Raw genomic sequence first — 17,847 nt, forward strand, 5'->3', positions numbered from 1 at the left:
ATTTATTTTTCCCTTTTAAAGCCATCAGCCTTTCATGTTCCTGTTTGAAAGACTGAACAATGGGATGTTATCCACTCCTAGAAATGAGTTACAAAGTGCTGTTAAATGTACATGAGAAGAAAATATTGCCCTGATTATTTTCCTTGCTGTTACTTGTAACATTAACAAAGGAAATCCATTTTTTGATAGTATTTCTTTGACTGATAGCAGCTTGTTAGACATCATCACCTAACATCAAAACAAAATCCTACACTAAGACAAGATATGTTATTTTCAAAAGCATCCTAGTTCCATTCCCAAAAGAAAATCTTAATCTCACCAAGAGCTAATCGGAGGATGTATACCTTCAGAAGCACTTTGATGCACTTTGGTGCTTTTGAAAGCAGATCCGTATGCTTTCCTTTGTACCCAGGCAGTAACTTTTATTTTCACAAAAAAACCCAAACCAACCTACAATTTCTGTTTTGGTTTTTGTTGTTGTTGTAGTTTGACTCCTGCACTAACTTTTGTTGTAAAATTGCACTATTTCAACTCTATATCAACTTCACCTATATAAAAAACACATCATTTTAAAAAAGCTTAGATGTATATGTGCTTTTTGAAGGAAGGCCTATAATGAATGTTTTCTTTTTCAAAATGTTATAAATAATTATAATGTCTTCAATTCTAGAGGTATTAGTCGCTAAGGGCATGGCTTTACATGCCAGAAAAGTGGCATAAACTTCTCCCAAATACTATAAATATGTGGGATAAGTGTCGTTTTCAGGTAGGGGAATGGTTCTGCACCTGGGAGGCTGCTCTTCTCCAAGACTGTCTGTCTTCTCTGACAGAAATTACTGCCTGTATGTTAAAGTTGGCAGATGTAAACATATACATTCTCTGCATGTCAGTTAAGTTTGATCTGAAATAGTACCTTTTGATGACTGTCCTGCAGAAGACAGTATTCCCAGAGGAAAGGCAAGAGTGGACAGTAAAGAGAGGCAATAACGTCTTACTGTAGCTCAAGTTAAATCTGCGTTAAAGTGAGGTCCAGCGGACCATACCCAAGCCATAAGAACATCACATCACCTTTTTTGATGTCTGAGGTAAATCAGCTCCTCGTCAGCTACATGCTGCCTCTTATTGAGACAGTCTTGATATCCTTGCCTTAATACTTCTGCCAGTGAGTGCAATGCAACATCAGACCCCATTCTGAAGTGAGACCACAGTGCTGGAATTTATACTGCTCTCTGGTACGTCACTGTTCCCATCACAAAAATTCAAGCCAAATTGCAAAAATACTTCTGGGCAAGGAAACTGGTTACTCATGTAGAGTGAGACTGCCATAAATCCATGGGGCTGCACGACCTCTGCCTCATTGATTCACTGTCTGCAAAAATAAGAGCAGCAGTTCTTTCAGACTCTCTCAGAGTTGCTCTCACAGCCCTTTGCTTGGGGTGTAGTAGTGGCACCGCTTATGACCTGGTGCCAGACACTGTGCATTGACTGCACAGCTACTGGTAGGGTTGTGCTATGAGACGTGTAATGTTCTCCAGTCCATCTTCTTGTGCAGCTGCCTGGCAGAAATGGGACAGTGTGGAGACAGGGTAAGTGGGAATAGATGGCTGGGGGCAAGTGGAGGACGTGACAGCGTGATTGCTGAAAAGCTGCTCATCTAATTCCAGGCTTGGACTCACTGTCACACCCTTCTGAACGGGACTACCTGGACCTGGTTTCGCACTACCTTGCATCTTCTCTCATCACTTACATTGATGCAACATGACTGTAAAGCACTGTTATCCTCATCTGGACATGCTGGTGCCATTTTGCATGGTGTAAGCGGTTACACCAGGTGCAACTCTGTAGAGGACTGTGCCACTGAATGCCTTGTCTGTGCTCAGAAATATCTCTTGGCATGACTACAGTGGGAGAAAGATACCAGCCAGATTTCTCTCTTTAATGCAGAAGCAGTTTATATTAACAACAGCAGTTCTCTACATATTTCTCCATTACAGAATAAATGTTATTTTGTCGACATTATCTACTCTAAGGCTTTACTGCTTTATTTCAGTTGGGATGATTTTTCTTATATTTCCAACAAACCCAGACACATTTTACACATCTTAATCGATATTATACAGGTAGATGAAGCTTCTGCATGTAGGAGAATTCAATCTGATATCAGAGATGTAACAGATGCCTTCTAGAAGGATGGATGAACGTGTGACTCAGAAGTGAGTTGTCATCTTCTGACTCCCTCCTGTGTAAATGCAGTCAGGTTTGCTTCCTTATCACTCCATAAAGTGTGAACCCAAGAAAAACACACTTATCCTGCAAATCATATTTGAATTTGGCCCACTTAATTTGTGGCCAAGTTGTTATTCCAGGTATCACATGAAAAAATGTGGTATCAGTGGAATTCTTTCTAGTCTAAGTTATTACACACATTCAGCAATTTCCTAAGAAGTGCTTATTACAGACCAGCAGTTTATCCTCTTTTTGGACAATCACTAAGTACTGTTGATAGTAAGCAAAGACCAGTTCCTTCTAAGTACTTGGTATATTGCACCATTTGGAAAGAACAAAGGAAATAAATGCTAAAAGAACCATGAAAGACAAAGCAGTTCTTTTAAATGGTTACCTTTTCATAGGGATTGCTGTTGCTTTGGATTATTTTAAAAGCTAGCACTGAGAAGTAGTGTTTAAAATATTTTCAATCACTGGTGTTTAGCTTTTATCCTTAATGAGCTGGTATTTGTATCCCTCAAGCACAACCCTAAAGTCTGTTTTAGGACCCTCCCAATCCATTTGTTGTAACAACAATTAAAAAAATCTTCCTGTAGAAGAAATGCCTAGACAAACGCTCGCCTGAAAGGGACTTGGAGCATTCAGACTGAAAGAAATGCCTTTCTTTTTCCATTGCTTGCGTCAAACACCTGACTGATGATAGCATTCAAATTTATTCAGCCATAAACTCTCCAGAGGTTGAGCCAGAATAAACTCATGAATTCTGGGGGAGAGGTGGTTTTGGGGTTTTCTTCCTTTTTTTTTTTTTTTTTTTTTTTTTGGTAAGCTCTAAGAACTCGAAGAATGTGCCTCAGTCTGAGATGTTACTGGGTCCACAGATAGCATAAGATTATTATCAATGCTAAAGCTGCTGATCAAGGTCTTGTCTCTGCCGAGAATGTGGCCTGATTTTGGCAGTCAGCAGACAGCTGCTGAGCACCGTACAAATGCTAGTCCAACTTAATTACACCATTGTAAGCCACTATTTTTTCTGAAAACCAACCTGATTTGAGTGAGGGGTAAACTTACACAGCAAAAAGAGTGGATTTTCCTGCTGCTTCTAAGGTTTGCTGGGATGCAGTTACACGAGAGGCTGAAACTGGGGCAGACCTTGCACTGTAGATAACACCATCGTTAATTTCTATTCACTTTAGACTCTTTGAATACCAAAGTAGAGCTTTGTTTTGAAAATCTGAGTGAGGGCAGCAGTGTGCAAGGGATAAGCTGGTTTCAGTTGGTCCTCGGTTTGGAGATTTAACTAGTGAAATGAAAGATCAAGGGCCTGTACCTAAATTCTCTGCAGGAAAGACTGACTTCCTACTCCTTGATTGTAATATGGTAATGTGAAGTATATCTCTATGGTTTATTCACCCTTCATTAGAACACAGTGATGTATTCTTAAAATCTTTAGAACTGATTCTCCTCTGGATAACATGGAAGCCTGACATTTGTGCATCAGCCAGTTCAGTAAGACTTTAGGTGCTGATCCTTTGATACGGGGCCACAGGGCATGTGCAATTCTTCTGGAAATTGCCAGTACTTAAAATACTTAAGTGTGAGACAACAAGCCTGAGGCAAGGAATATTCTGTGGGATAAGATCAGCCTCTGCTGCCTAAGAGGCCTTTCTTAACTCTTCATGTTGAAGCCATGCAGCCTCACCCGCTGTAGTTATTTCAGAAAAGCCATTAATTTGTCTTAACAGTGTGTGATGTTTTAACTGAAATAGTTAAAAGACACCATTTCCTCTACCCCATTGCCTTAGGTAGTGGGGAAAAAGTTAATGTACTCCTTTTCTTCCACCAGAGTGTCAGGTAACTAAAAAAACCCAACCCCAGAACCATGGGGGTATAAGAGCCATTGTTCTATTCTTCATGTCTTTTCTTTCTGCTCTCTTCTTCTCTTTTTCTGTCTTAGTGTAAACATTCAAATTGGAAAGACTCTTCTGATTATATTGAGACAAAACCCCTAAACCTAAACCAAACTGTAGAAAATTTCTTGTTAGAAAAGGAGTTTCTTTCCCTGGAGTTTCTTCCTCTCTTTTAAATCTTGCAGTGTCTGATATGAAATCATGTGTCACAACAGAAGCAGACTTCTGTCACATGCGTAGTGAGCAAAGAGATTCTGCAGGTGGCCATGCTCACGTTGTAGTCACAAGGTTTTTATCTAGCTGAAGGAGATTCATGCAAGAGGACTGCCAGTAGCCTATGTTCATAGACACTACCAACCCTGACAAATACGTCTTTGTTGTGTTTGAATACGTGGCATGTGTTCGTGTCATTATAAATACATTTCCCTATCATGGTATCAGAAATGCTTCTGAACAAAATCATCAGTGACAGGCTGAAAAACATACTAAACCCACTAAGTACTTCTTTTAAAAAAACACATATGGAAATCCAAGCACTTGCCTGTGCTTATGCAAAGACTTTCTTTGGGTGGAATTTTGGAGGGAAAGTAAAAAAAGATTGTTAAGAAAAATTTTGGGGAGAAAAAAGATCACCTTGATTGATATATTGCTCTCAAGGTGTAATTATTCTGTGACTACAGCACTAATTCTCCACCCACTGCTAATAACTTTGTGCTCTGAAATCATGTCCTCATTTTTGCTGTAGAACTGAATTTGTAATGGTTCAGGCTGGAAATAACTTCTCAAGAACAAGGATCGAGGTAATTCAGTGCTAAGGTATGCTTCTCAATCAGACTGAAAACATAATTCTAGGAGGCATGGAGTGCTCCTGTTCCTTTCCTGGGGTTAGTCTTTGAAACACTGGCAAATTCAGTGTCTGCATTAACTCTCTTGCTGCCGGTAATTGTAGCTCTGTTATGCAGCTGGTGCTCTAACTGTGCAGGCTGAAGACTCTCAGAATTTCCTCGATGCAACAGGGGTCCAGGGACAGCCGTACAACAGCCAAAACTTCCAGTTTCACATTTGTATTGGTAGAATTATGGTATTACAATGACTAATAGAACAGAAGGGAATGCAAAGAACATCAGCTGCTTAGCTGTTCTCAGTAATTGTATTTAACTAACTAAAAGGCCATGTTGCAAAAATCACATGAAGCTCTGGTCTACAGCTCCCCATTTTGCACAGGGGGTTGTCGTAGGAATTAACACTCCTGTTCTGCCTCTTAGGTCACACCTTGATCTCTGCCTTGTTTATCCCACTACTCTCCGTTCTGAACCTCTTTTTTTATTAGTTTTTTTTTTTTTACTTTTTGACCGTATGTATCCTCCCTTTGTTCATTTAAAATGTGAGATAAGGATATGCTAGCATCAACTGTTGAGTGTTTTTTAAAAATTTTGTCTTTCTAAGGAAGAACTTCAAAAAGGCAAAAGTTATCTCAGTTCTAAGTAACAGTATTCAGTGTTCTTCCTTTCTTCCTACTCTTAATCATAGCCAAGAAGATTCTTCCTCTACATGGTCAATAAATGTCCGTCTTCTGGTCTTCTGAAATGGTCCTTCCCCATACCCCTCCCCCCCCCCCCCCCCCTTCTTAACAAAACCAAAGAACAGTTTCTTCCTTAAAGGCAGTGTCCATCAAGAAAAAGTTTTCCTTTTTCTTCCTCTAGCTTTTCTACGTTTTTGATTTTATAGGATGGTACATTGTGGCCTCGACCATTTGTGTTTTCTGCATCTGTAGCTTTATTTCCATTTTAGGCATACTTCAAAAGTTCTGCCAAAAGTGTTAGGCAGAAGTGCAATCCTCCATTTTCCCCCTGCCCTCTTTAATAAGACAGAGGTACTCACTAATTACGGCTGTACTCCTAAAACAGAAGAAAGATCACTTTGCTGGTGAAACATCCTCTCTTCAGGAGGCTGTGCTGCTGAGAAGCTCTGAGCTACCACCAATAGTTTAGTTCTGCAAATATATATACCACCAAATCCTTCTCTGTGCAGACCTTGTCTCTCTTTCAAGAAATCAAGGAACCTATTTTCTCCTTTTTTGCTTCTCTCTCTTTTTTTTTTTTCTATATGTGTTTATACTTTCACTGTGTAATTGCACTATTAATTTGTAATTTTTTAAAAAAGGAGGGTATGGAAGCATTACACAACATGTGCAGTGCCGCATTCTCAATTAGTCCATTTTAGATTTGGAGATTAGAACCAAAAATAATTATCAAGTGTTTAAATGTGACTCCATGTAAAGGCCTCTGACTGTTACAGAAACTCCAATGAAAAGTACCGGTACAAATAATCTCATTCATCTTGAAGAGGGGTATGATCTGCCATCACACTCTGCTCGCAACTCTGTATTACAAGTGCTGTTCCTGCTCCTGAAGAAACCCAGTGGAGGGCAAGATCAAAAAAAAGGCGCGTGGAGATCTACCAGCAGTTGATCCCCAAAATTACGGCCACATTTCTGGAGAGAACACCACACCCGCCCCAGGATTATTGGGAAACATCCCGTCTGTGCACGTGACGCCTGCGATGGGCGCCATTGGGGAGCACACGCTGGCGACTCCGCCAGCCGCAGGACCGGGCCGGGGGGTGGTGGGCAGGCACAGCCCCAGCCCCAGCGGCCCCCAGGAATGTCAGCGTGGCAACTCCGGTGAGAGCAAGGCCGGCGAAGGAACACGCCGTCGGGAACACGCAACCCAACCAGTGCCAGCTGCGCTGCGTCGTGTGCCGGTACAACAGCCCTCCCATGTCACCGGCGGGCAGTGAAACGTGGGTTTGACATTTTGGCATTTTGTTAAAACCGGTGCACTTTTCTGTGTGCTTTTTTTTTTTTTTTTCTACTGTTTTCTCAGTCTGCTTTTAGAAGGAACTTTCAAGTGTATTTCTTAAATTATATTTTATGTTTATTACCAGTCAGAAGTGTAAAGTTATGACATTTTAAAATAAAGATTTGCATTTAAATTCAGACCGTTGCCAAGCGCGTTTCCTGCCTCCTTTCGGAGGCCCCGAGGCTGCAAACACCGGGGCCCCGGCCGTTAGCTTCCGTTACTCCGCGTGCCGCGCGGGCCGCCAGGGGTCGCCCAGAGGCCGCCGGGGAGGGCGGGGCTGCCGCCCTCCGAGTGAGGGGAGGGCTCCGGCGCTCGGCCGCGCGAGGCGGCGCTGGCTTCCCATTGGTCGAGGCGATCGGCTTCTTGCCTATTGGCTGCTCGCCTACCGGCGGGGGCGTGGCGCCGGGGCTGGCTCTGGTTTCGGCCCTTGGGTGCCTCCCGGTGGCTGTGGAGCGGCGGAAGTGACGAGCGGCGGGCTCGCGCTGCCGGATGCCGTTGGGCGCGCGCGCTCGGCGGTGTTGCCGTCGGTACCGGCCCGCCCGGGGACGCGCCGGCAGGGCGGCGGGGGCGGCGCCGGGGGGCAGCGGGGGAGAGCGGCGCTGAGGTACCGCCGTGCGTTCGGCGGCTGGCGGGGGAGGCGGGGGCGTGCGCGGCCGGAGCGCGGCGCTCGCGGGGGCCGGCTTCTCTGTGAGACCGCTCCAGAGGGGCCGGCGGGGAGGGTGCCTTCGCCGCAAGGCTGAAGGCTGTGAAGGTGTCCCAGCGATGAAAGAGGTGGTTTTATCTAGAAATGCATTGAAACGAAATAATCAACTTAATTCTTCCGACTGACGCTTCCCTCCCGCCCCCGATTGTTTGCCGAAAAGTGCCGTATGAACAAGAGTTGGATTTTTTTTTTTTTCGTTGTGTGCAGTGAACCGGTTTTACAGGATGAGCACTGTGGCTGAAGAAGTTAAGCCAGACGATGGCAAACCGGAATCTGAAAAAAAAATATTTTATTGTGAAGTGAGTGCGTTTCTTGATGGCTTTTCAGACTGTATGCTAAAATGCAGGCCTAAGGCATCGGAAGACCATGCTCGTAGGGTGGCAGACTTAACCTGGATGTAGCGTGGCAAACTTGTGAGAGAAGCTGATAAGGTGGAGAGTAATGGTTTTGGCCCCTGGAACAGCTGCTTGTCTTAGGATTCAGCAAATTCAGTTTGTTCTTGAGCAGTCACAGGTGCAATGTAATGGTCCTTAGTTGTAGTCTTTCAGATCTTGTTAAGTATTTCTCATAGGTGACTGTAAAGGTTCACATATCTGTAAAGGCTGCAACTCTTGGTCAGAACGTTTTGAACTTCAGTCATGTATTGTTCTAGCAGTGAAATTTTCTGGTGCGTTAAACTGGTGGGACAGCCCGTCAAGTGAATAGACAGTGTTAGCATATATTAGTCATTGGTTTTTTTTTAGCTGACAATAGTAAGAAATAATTGTAGATCTGTATTGTCTTCTATTAATTAATATATACGTGTCTGTGGATGTTGATGAAATGCAGATGTCTTCCTCCTCTCTTTTTCCAATCCCTTTGATGTAACAATGAAGGGAGTTGCAGTTATTTTAGGGCATAATTTTGTTCCTTTCTAGTCACTGTATGATCATCCCATTTTTGGCTTTCCAGCCTGGAGAAGTTTAGAAAACTAAGAATCCAGAAAGTGGTGGTAGGAGGGAGGGGGAAGGCTTTTAAAAGATTTTTTACCACCTGGTATAAGTGTTTTAAGTGTCATTTGAACAAGTTTGCACGCTATTTCTGGTCGCTTTAGCAGAGTACTGCTCTCCTAAATGTTGTGCAGGTTGTACTGTTTAAGCCAAAGATGACCTTGAGAACTGTGCTGTAGAAATGGATGTATTTCCAGTTCTTGTAACTCGCCAACTACAGAATATCCATAGCATAACTGAAGATGTGTTTTCAATTTTTCTTTTTAGGTTTGTAAAGTTCCGTGTATGAGCTCTATAAGTCTTCAGTCACACTATCGTGGTGCAAAGCATAGAAAGGTAACCTTTTTCCATATTAAATGTATATGCAAATTTAATCATAAATTTGGGATTCTTGTAAAGTTCAGTAATTAACTTCACAATGCTTCAAGTGCTTATCCAACTTACTGGTGGATCTGTAACAGTAATTTTCTTGAAAAGTCCCGTGAAAAAGATGAGGTGGCAATCTCACAAGTCTGTTTTGTACAGCATATAGTTTGAAACATCAACTGCACCGAAAGGTAAATCTGTGTTAATTGTGAAATTAACACTTGAATTACACGGGGGTCACAGATGGTGAAAGAATGCAAACTTCTGGGTTTTGATACAGTTGGTAAAAGTACTGCTCTGTTTTCCAAGTCTACATAACTCACCTGTACTTTGAATAAAACTAGCTTACTTGTTGGTTTGAGACCAATATAAATTCAGATTTCCTGCAGGGGTTACAGGCTTAACTACCAAGTCCTATGGTTCTGTTTGAAGCATCTCAATAGCGACTTTCTGGTTTACTGCCTTTGCTTGTTTTATACTTTACTTATTAGACTAATGTTCTTGCTTATGTGAGGCATTCCTTTGGTTTTGTGATTGTTTTTTATTCCCTAGCTAACTTCTATAGCAATTGCTGCTGTTTCTCCCTTTTAAAGTGGAAAAACTAGTGATTATTGTCTTGGAAAAATCTACACGTAGTTTTCATTCTGTTTTGCTCTTGGAAATCAGCGTATGCTAGGCTAAATCTGTCAAACTTGATTGAATTAATGAAGAAATGCAAACTGAGAGGGAACAAGAGTCAGGCTGGTTGAAAACTGGATGCTTGTTAGATGTTAAATGTTAGTGGTAGTGTGTGGAGTTCTTGTAAGTCACATGACTGCATTTCTGTAGTGGTAACTCCAAGATTGTCATCATTATTTTCAGTTACTTCTAACTCCTCACTTTAAATATGAAGTGTATTGTGTTTTGGCAGAAGATCAGAATTCATTGAGTTATCTCAAGAAGGTTTTGTGTCACTGAGTTTGAAGTAACTGTAAAAGTCGTGAGCTTATGTTCCATTTTGATACAGGCTAGGTGTTGATGGTGAATAGTTCTTGGGTTGTTCTTTATTAGAGGAATTCTTGTTCAGAATAGTACCAAAGGATGTCCTGACAACATAACAAAATGAAGAGGACATGGTAGTTCTTTACCTAAATTGCAATGTTGGCCAACCCACCAGCCATTTTTTTTAATGACTTGAGTCAGACGACTTTTTTTTTTTTCGTTCAGCTACCCATTTGTTTTTAAAATGGTATTGGTAAAGATACTTTGTGCTTGTTCTCCACCAGAGGAAGTTTCAAAACCACAAGAAATAACCCTTCATCATCAAGAGAAAGACAGTCACTGGGAAAATTCCATGTAAACACTAGGTACACGTGTGAAATGGTTCTCATTTCACATGTGTGCATTTCCCATAGCTATTCAAAGTAAAATGCATTATTTTGAGTAGTGCACTAGTAAAGCTTGACTATCTGGCAGACTTGTAGGAGTACTTCGGTTGACTTTGTGTATATGGTTATTGTATCACCTGGGTAGTTTGTTTATTCTGGATTTTAGATAGGTACCTAAGATACTTATCTAGGTTACTTCTGCATATCTTTGTTTCATCTCTGTAAGTTGATTGGTTTGGTGCCTTTGACTCCTAACAATGGCATCAGAATGCATAATTTCTTTGAAAGAGGCCACTTCCCAAACATCTAAGCATACTTCTTAGGTAAATCATATCAAATGCATAGCTTCCATAAAACTAGGGAGACTTATTAGTGACCTACGTATAAGAAAAGAATTAAGATTACTTTTTTTTTCCCCTGAGGAAATCTAGTTCATATGTGCTATACTTCTCAGGCTCCATAAATACTGCTTTTGATGAATATGGGATTTTTTTAGGATGTTTTTCCTCTATTAACAGTCAGTCTGGGTATTTGAGCTGACAGCGACTAAATAATTTGCTGCTAGAGTGGGAAATGTAAATATCTGTCTCTTCATGGAAGCTTAGGCAGACTACCCAGATTTGTTATAAATTGGACTGAAGTTTTACCTAGAATATGTTGTTACTTCCTAAATTAAAAGAGAATAAGCCTGTACCTAAAGCATTGTGGAATTCCTGTGTTGGAGGCTGACTATCTGGTGCATAAAGGTAAAGATCTTTGAGTCTGTGTTCTTACAAGAAAGTGAGTCCCGAGTTGTTCATTTGTATTTTCATCTGTATATTTGCAAGCTTAATGCTCTAACCCACTGGATTGATGTTTGATTGATTTCAAGGGATAGAAATAGACTAGATGTCATATTGCATCATGAAATAAAGTAATTTAAAAATATTTAAAGCAAAGGATTAGTCAGTGCAATGACTTTCTTCGTAATTTGTTGATGGATTAGGTTCTGCTTATTTGAAGCCTTTTCCATTTGCACTTTCAAATTTATGGCAATATTTTTTTTCCAAATGGCTCAGAGTAGCTGCTGTAGTCAAATAATAGATGATCAGCTAACTAACTAGATAAAATTACTGCTGCTTGCATTCTTTGATACATGAAGCTTAAACATGTTTTCGAGTCTTTGAATGCTTAATTTACAAAATACTAGGTAATATTTTAATTCTATATGGTGTACCTTTCTAGAATTCATTTAGTTTCTGTTCCTGAGAGTGGATTCTTTGTTATGACGACTTTGTATTTCTCAGTGATTTCAGTGCTCATGACAGATGCTTTCTGTGTCCTTGAACTGGAGCTTGAGTAATAAGCAGAATACAAATCTCCATTTTTTTCTAGTGCTGATAGCTCCTGAGGCCAAACCTCTGTAAAAAGTAGTGATGGACAAAAGATTGTGGGGTTGGGGTGACTACAGTGCAAGGTTCATTAAGTGCCTTATGGCATCTGCATAGTTGCACGGCGAAGGGTTTTGTGGTTTTGTTGCTGACTAGCTATTGATGGAGCAGAGGGTATGTGGAAAATGACTTGGACAAAATGGAATTTGTACACGTGCATTTAGTTCTTAGCTTTTTGGAAGTTGGAATTGCCTTGTATTACATACTTTGGAAAAAAAAGTTGAATGTTACTTTGAGCCATTATGGTAAAATGGTTGGGAAACAATGTTTATATCAGTTTACTCATGCTTTTCATTGAACCAAGTCTATAAGAGTAATGGGGGATGTTATGCATGGAAGGTGGTTTGGTTTGGTGGTTTTTTTGTTTTTTTTTTTTTTTGGACAGCCAAGGAAAAAGCTAGTCCCTTTGGAGGGAGCAGTTGACAGATAAAATATATCTGCTGTGCGTGTACCTGGAATACTGTGGTATGTGATCAGTTTTATTCTGGTTTTACAAATATACATTAGCTTTATTGCTCAGTTTACTAGAGAGGAAATCCTAAAGTGGAATGTCTTTTCCACGTGTTCTGAACAGCCCTTTGCAGGTATGAAATCAGCAGAAGAGTGTTGTCTCTTCTGGGAACTGTATCTAGAGCACAGATGAAGTTGGCTCTGGTTATGTCAACTACTCAGGGTTCCTTGCCCTCCCTTCATATCTGGCGATAGACAGGGTAGAAACGCCTACTGTGTTCCAAACGGAGAGGAATCTGCATTCGAGACTCTGCAGCCTCATTAAAAACAAGGAATGTTTAGATCTGTGAAGAGTTGTTATTTTTTTGTCTTCACCATTTCAGTGTTCGCATTTCTGCTATACCTCATGCCCCTGGCTGGTGTGCATCAGAACCTATGGTTGAAAATACCTGATGTACAGGCAACTTTTCTGTCCTTTTGTATGACATTAAAATCAGCTGTGCTGGAAAAACATTTTAATTGGACTTTTTTTATGTTGATACTTGGAATGTTAACATGGCTAGGTTTCAGTTCCAGGAAAAGTGCTTTGCTGTTGTGTTGTTTATATTTGCTCTCAGTAGTATGCTGCTCAGCAGCTTATCTTCATGATCCCAAGAGACAAACTGTAGAGCTTTTCTTTTGGGGAAAAAAACCCACCTTGATTTGCTTAGTATGAGCTTGGAGAATTAAAATAAATATGAGCTGCTAACATCTAGCTGGTATGATTTTAAGAACATATGTTTAGGATCAACCAAATTATGTTTACATAATAAACTATGCATGTGAAGCTGTTTGATAACCTGTGAACCTGAATTGTGTGGAAAACTAATTTATGCTAGTGCTTACAGATGACAGTGTGTGTGTGAGGTTTCAATCCTAAAAACCAGAAATTTTTGAGTTTTGGCTTCTCAAAGTTAGACACTTTGTTAAAAGTTACTTAAATTTTTCATAGTCTTAGCTCAAAAACAGCTGTTGCAGCTTGCTTGCAGCACATGACACAGGACAGAGAATAAGTTTCTTACCTAATGTGTGAGAATCTTAATTCCTGATGTAGTTTTCTTTTGTTTTCTTAAAGAAGCCTCAGGGAGGGTTCACAAGTAAAATGGGCCCATCTTCAGTTCCAGAATTCCATTTCTAATATTAACAGAAGCAGTAATCCTAGTGCAATCAAAGTCAAAGTTGATTTTTCCAAAAATGGTCAGGAAGAAATTCTCTTTGAGCAACAGCTCACAGTTACTAATGTTTTCTACACTTGTCTGAAAAGTGAGGTATTAGTAGCTGTAGAATGGCAAGTAACGAAAACTTGCGGCAGCATAAGGGAGACTGTGTCTGTATTCTATGCTTATAAAATCCTGCTGAGTTTATACAGCACCACCCACTATCTGTGGCAATACTGGGACTTGGGTAACTTCCTTTTTTTAATAACTGCTGTGAAAGAACAGCTATTTGGCTTCTTAAACAATTAACTATTGTGTCAGTCTTATTTCCTACTGAATTGTCACACTGACGTGCAGCATCTTTTCCATGCCACTGAATACTGAAAATACAGCATTCAGATTGATGGACAGCTCTGGACAGACAGCTGCTTTACTGGTGGAATGACCACACTTATTGTTTCATTACTGTAAATGGCAAGTTTGTGTTTATTCGCCAAAAAGTTCTCAAAATTAGTCAGGATCATTTTAGCCATGTTCTGAATTGGAAATTTAAGTTCCTCTTTTCCATAGATTCTGCCAAAAAAGCGATCTGTTCTGGATTCGGCTGATGAAAACCACTTTTCCTCTTCTTCATTATATGAATGAACTTTCATACCCACTCAAAATGGTGGGGATGCTGCTTTTTCGTAGGTTTTTTCCTTTTGGGGTGAGGTTTTTTTTCTTTTTTGTTGGTACTACAGCTTTTGAGAACTTAAGAGTTGCGATCATGCAGACCCTCAAGGTTTTGTCTGGCATTCTTGAGATGTGTTTCAAGCCATAATCATCAGGAATAACAGGGTTTTCTTGAAATTAACCTTGTATTAACTGTAAGTATGCTTTTGAAGACAGTCATAAAGGCTGTATTTTTTTCCTATCTGATAATGGAAACTTTGGTCTGTAGTATAATTCATCTACAAAGGTTTTGGAGGAAGCATAGGGTTTTTCCTTCAAATGGTGCAGCACATTAATTTCTTTTTCTTATTTTATTTTGGGATGACCTGCATTTTCATAATTAAAGAAAGAGAAGGCCCTGAGACCCAAGACACTGTATTGTAAGTATTAACACTTTTTTCTTTCCAGCCTCCTAGGTTAGATATTGCTTGGGGATTTTAATGTTTGTTGTTTTTCTAGTAGTTCAGATATTTACATTTGTGAGATTTGTGTCTATTACTGTTTCTCTTTATATGCTGAACATTCTTCTGAGATTTCGATCTAGCGAACTGCTGAGCAAAGAAATAATTTGGAGCATGAAACCTTAATTATGCCTTTCCACATAAATATTTGTATACCTGTTTAGTAGAGGGATGGATAGTCAGTATTTTAGTTTCTTACCTTCCCAGGCTAAGCTGTCTCCCACTTGTCTGTCAGCTTTATGCACTCACTTCTAAGCTTCAGGCAGTATGCTAAGAAGCTAAATCAGCAGGCTGGCACAGAACTGTTGCAGATGCAGCTCTACCAGTGCTGGAGTCTGCTTAGCTGCATCACAGGAATGTTCTGCCTTTCTTTATTGTAGTGGACTTGAAGTAGCAAAGGCCTTTCAAGGTAGAATCAGTTGCTGGGATATCTTTTCCCCCAGAAACTAAGAACGTGAATCCAGACTGTCATATGTCAATGATAGTAAGAGTTGTGGTTGAAAACGTGGCATATAAATAGCTCACAGTGAAAATGGAAATCTTGTTGTAAAGGCACTGATGATGATGTATCAGATTTTTAAAATACAGGAAGCAGAGAACATTGAGAGGTATGGGAATACTGATTAAAAAAAAAACAATGAGAAGATTAAAACCCAGAATGGTTATACAGTCAGTCATCGCAAGGAATAAGCCTTTCACTTCTGCTTTATCTTCTTAGCCCATTCTCCTAAGAAACAAGGCTTACATTCTGGCTTTGTCATCTGTTTCCCAGTATCTTTTGAACCTCCCAGACTTTTTGAACCAAGTTGATCAAGGGTTCATGAAAATGCACATCTGCACAGAGAAGAGCGATGGTGTCAGTCCTCTACTGAGGGGAGTGCTTGCTGCAGGCTGAGCTCACCACTTACTGGACCCTGAAGAATCAACACAAGAGAAAGATTTAGAAAAGCACTGGTCAGAGTCGATTTTCTAAGAGACTGGGCTTCATTAATGGTTCTCATTGATCGGTGTTGACAGGAGACTGTCGGTGCAAGACGTATCATTCAAGTGTGTGAATAATTGTGAGATGTTTTGCCTCAGCAAACATGGGGACTTCATACAGATCGCTCCTCAGAAATACTGCTAGTGAAGCTCATTGACAGAATTTGTGCAAAAGTTCTGAAAACATAGAGGTCTCCTCAAAATCCAATGGATTTGATCAGTCCAGAATTGTATTTATACCTCAGCAACAACAACAGATTTATTTGGCTATGGGCTAGTGTTTTTAGTGGAAGACACTTTCTAGAAATTTCTTTGTATTTCTTGTCAGAAACAGTCATTAAAAGTAATACTAACTGAAGAGGTTTTTGCTTCATGACTATAAAATTCTGTGTTGGAGGAGTAATGTAAAGAATGCAAGGGACGGAAAGCGAGACTTGAATGAGAGGACAGAAGGTGTGGCGGCAAGACTGTAAAGAGAGTGGTGGAATACAGGAGCCCGTTGCAAAGACCTGTGCCTTTAGAAAACAATAGTGCTTAATGTGCTACAAGCTCAGTATTCCATGGAGAATTCGGGTTAAGAACTGCTCGTTATAAACACTGCATCTGTCATTGTCATAGGTTAGAATCTTTCAACTGTGATGTATCTTACAGAATGAGAAAAGATAGGTTAAAATGTGATTATTAAAGTGAAGAATCTAGATGTGAAACTTTGCCAAACGAGTTAGAGCTAGCTTCTGAGGGAGTCCCAGCATCACAGGGTACTGCATATCAGAAGCATTGCAAGATATGCTTTAATCCAGAAAGTTTTGTGCCTCAGTAATTGTTTTGAAGAACCCAGCATCTTTTACTTCTAATATGAAATTATTATTCAAACTGTTGAAGTCTCCTTTATTCTACTTTATCCATATTAAATTCTGCTTCATTGAGGATCCAGACATTGGAGGCCAATTTTCCAGCCACTGTTAGGGTTTATTTGTCCAAAAGAGGCTGAAATTTTGTAACAGGTAGAAAAGTTTTCCATCTGAGTAACTTTTCAAAGATGGCAATTCATATTTCATTTTGGGAACTGTAATGCAGAATTATATATCCAGTATGTATGCAGAACTTCTCTAAACTCTCCCGTGGACGTATTACCAATTATGCAAATAATTCTCCCTCAAGAGTCAGCAGATTCAGGATATTCATTATACTCGGTCACTGAGATAGAATAATAAATTCTGAATTTGCTTGGCCTTTGTTTTTTCATTTTAAATAGCTGATGACTTTTTTTTTTCTACAGTTCGCAGACATATGTACTAAGCATGAACAGAATTACACTGCGTTTTTGGAGTTAAGCAGTGAAGTCTTGTGAATGAGCATGGAAAGTATGGATATTCTTAAATTAGGTACACTATGTAAAGTATGAATCTAGGATTATTTCAGGATATAAATTAATGAGATGCTGCTGAATCTGCAGTCTTGTTCTCATGTTCACGTTGTCAGATACTGCAGTGAGAATGAAATGCGGCAGCATGTTCACAGAGCTGGAGTTCAAAGAGCCAGGAACAAAAATGTATGGATGTTGTCAAATTGAAGGATGAGTTTTCTTGGAAGTCACTTGTACACTTCAGCTGTTGTCCCACTGTCTAAAAAAGAACAGGACTCAGAGGATGAGGTTTGACATATTCATAATGTTTTACCCCAGCATCTGCAGTTTCTTCCTTGATGCAGAATTAAAGCAAGTTCCTTTGTCACTGGGGAGACCACCACCAATGCTGCTATCATTTTTAAACCAAAATTTGAAAAGACAAATTATTTGGATTCTGAGTGTTTTCAAATGGGACGTGCCATGTACGGTATCCTCTTTGAACTCATCAGAAGTAACTGTTCATAATCCAGAAGCGATGAGCAAGAGTAACCTGTTTAACTGTACAATCTTGTTGGCTCTGAAGTGAGTTAAGTCAGAAAATGCATCTGTTTCCAGATGATTGTGTTTGGAATAGTACTGTTTTCTGTAAGACAGACATCTGGATACCATGCAAGTTTCCATGCAGCACAACTAACAAGTTATTTTTGTGGTAATGGCAGAACTGGATAGCTGGAGTGGCTTTTTGCCTGCTCTCCAGCAGTTCAGAGGAGAGAACTTAATGGAAGATGTGGGAAGAGAAGATGCTGAAGTTCTAAGACTTTACTAAGGGAGTTAAATCAAAGCTCAGTTAT

The 17,847-nt window shown here is 40.1% G+C and overlaps 2 protein-coding genes across 7 annotated transcripts in view; both read left to right on the forward strand.

Moving 5' to 3' along the window:
• Positions 1–2,987, forward strand: part of AHRR (aryl hydrocarbon receptor repressor) — an 89,595-nt gene extending 86,608 nt beyond the window's left edge. For all 5 annotated transcript variants that reach the window (XM_055800538.1, XM_055800537.1, XM_027776993.2 and 2 more), the window contains one exon: positions 1,665–2,987. In XM_055800538.1, coding sequence (XP_055656513.1) covers positions 1,665–1,762 — 98 coding nt within the window. In that variant the 3' untranslated portion in view covers positions 1,763–2,987. The remainder of the gene's footprint in view (positions 1–1,664) is intronic.
• Positions 2,988–7,439: 4,452 nt separating this feature from the next.
• Positions 7,440–17,847, forward strand: part of LOC101920510 (uncharacterized) — a 32,982-nt gene continuing 22,574 nt past the window's right edge. For both annotated transcript variants that reach the window (XM_055800531.1, XM_055800532.1), the window contains exons 1-4: positions 7,440–7,598; positions 7,905–7,996; positions 8,954–9,022; positions 14,553–14,586. In XM_055800531.1, the coding sequence (XP_055656506.1) occupies positions 7,922–7,996; positions 8,954–9,022; positions 14,553–14,586 (178 nt within the window). In that variant the 5' untranslated portion in view covers positions 7,440–7,598; positions 7,905–7,921. The remainder of the gene's footprint in view (positions 7,599–7,904; positions 7,997–8,953; positions 9,023–14,552; positions 14,587–17,847) is intronic.

Source organism: Falco peregrinus, chromosome 3, assembly GCF_023634155.1.
Source record: "Falco peregrinus isolate bFalPer1 chromosome 3, bFalPer1.pri, whole genome shotgun sequence".
NCBI lineage: Eukaryota > Metazoa > Chordata > Aves > Falconiformes > Falconidae > Falco > Falco peregrinus.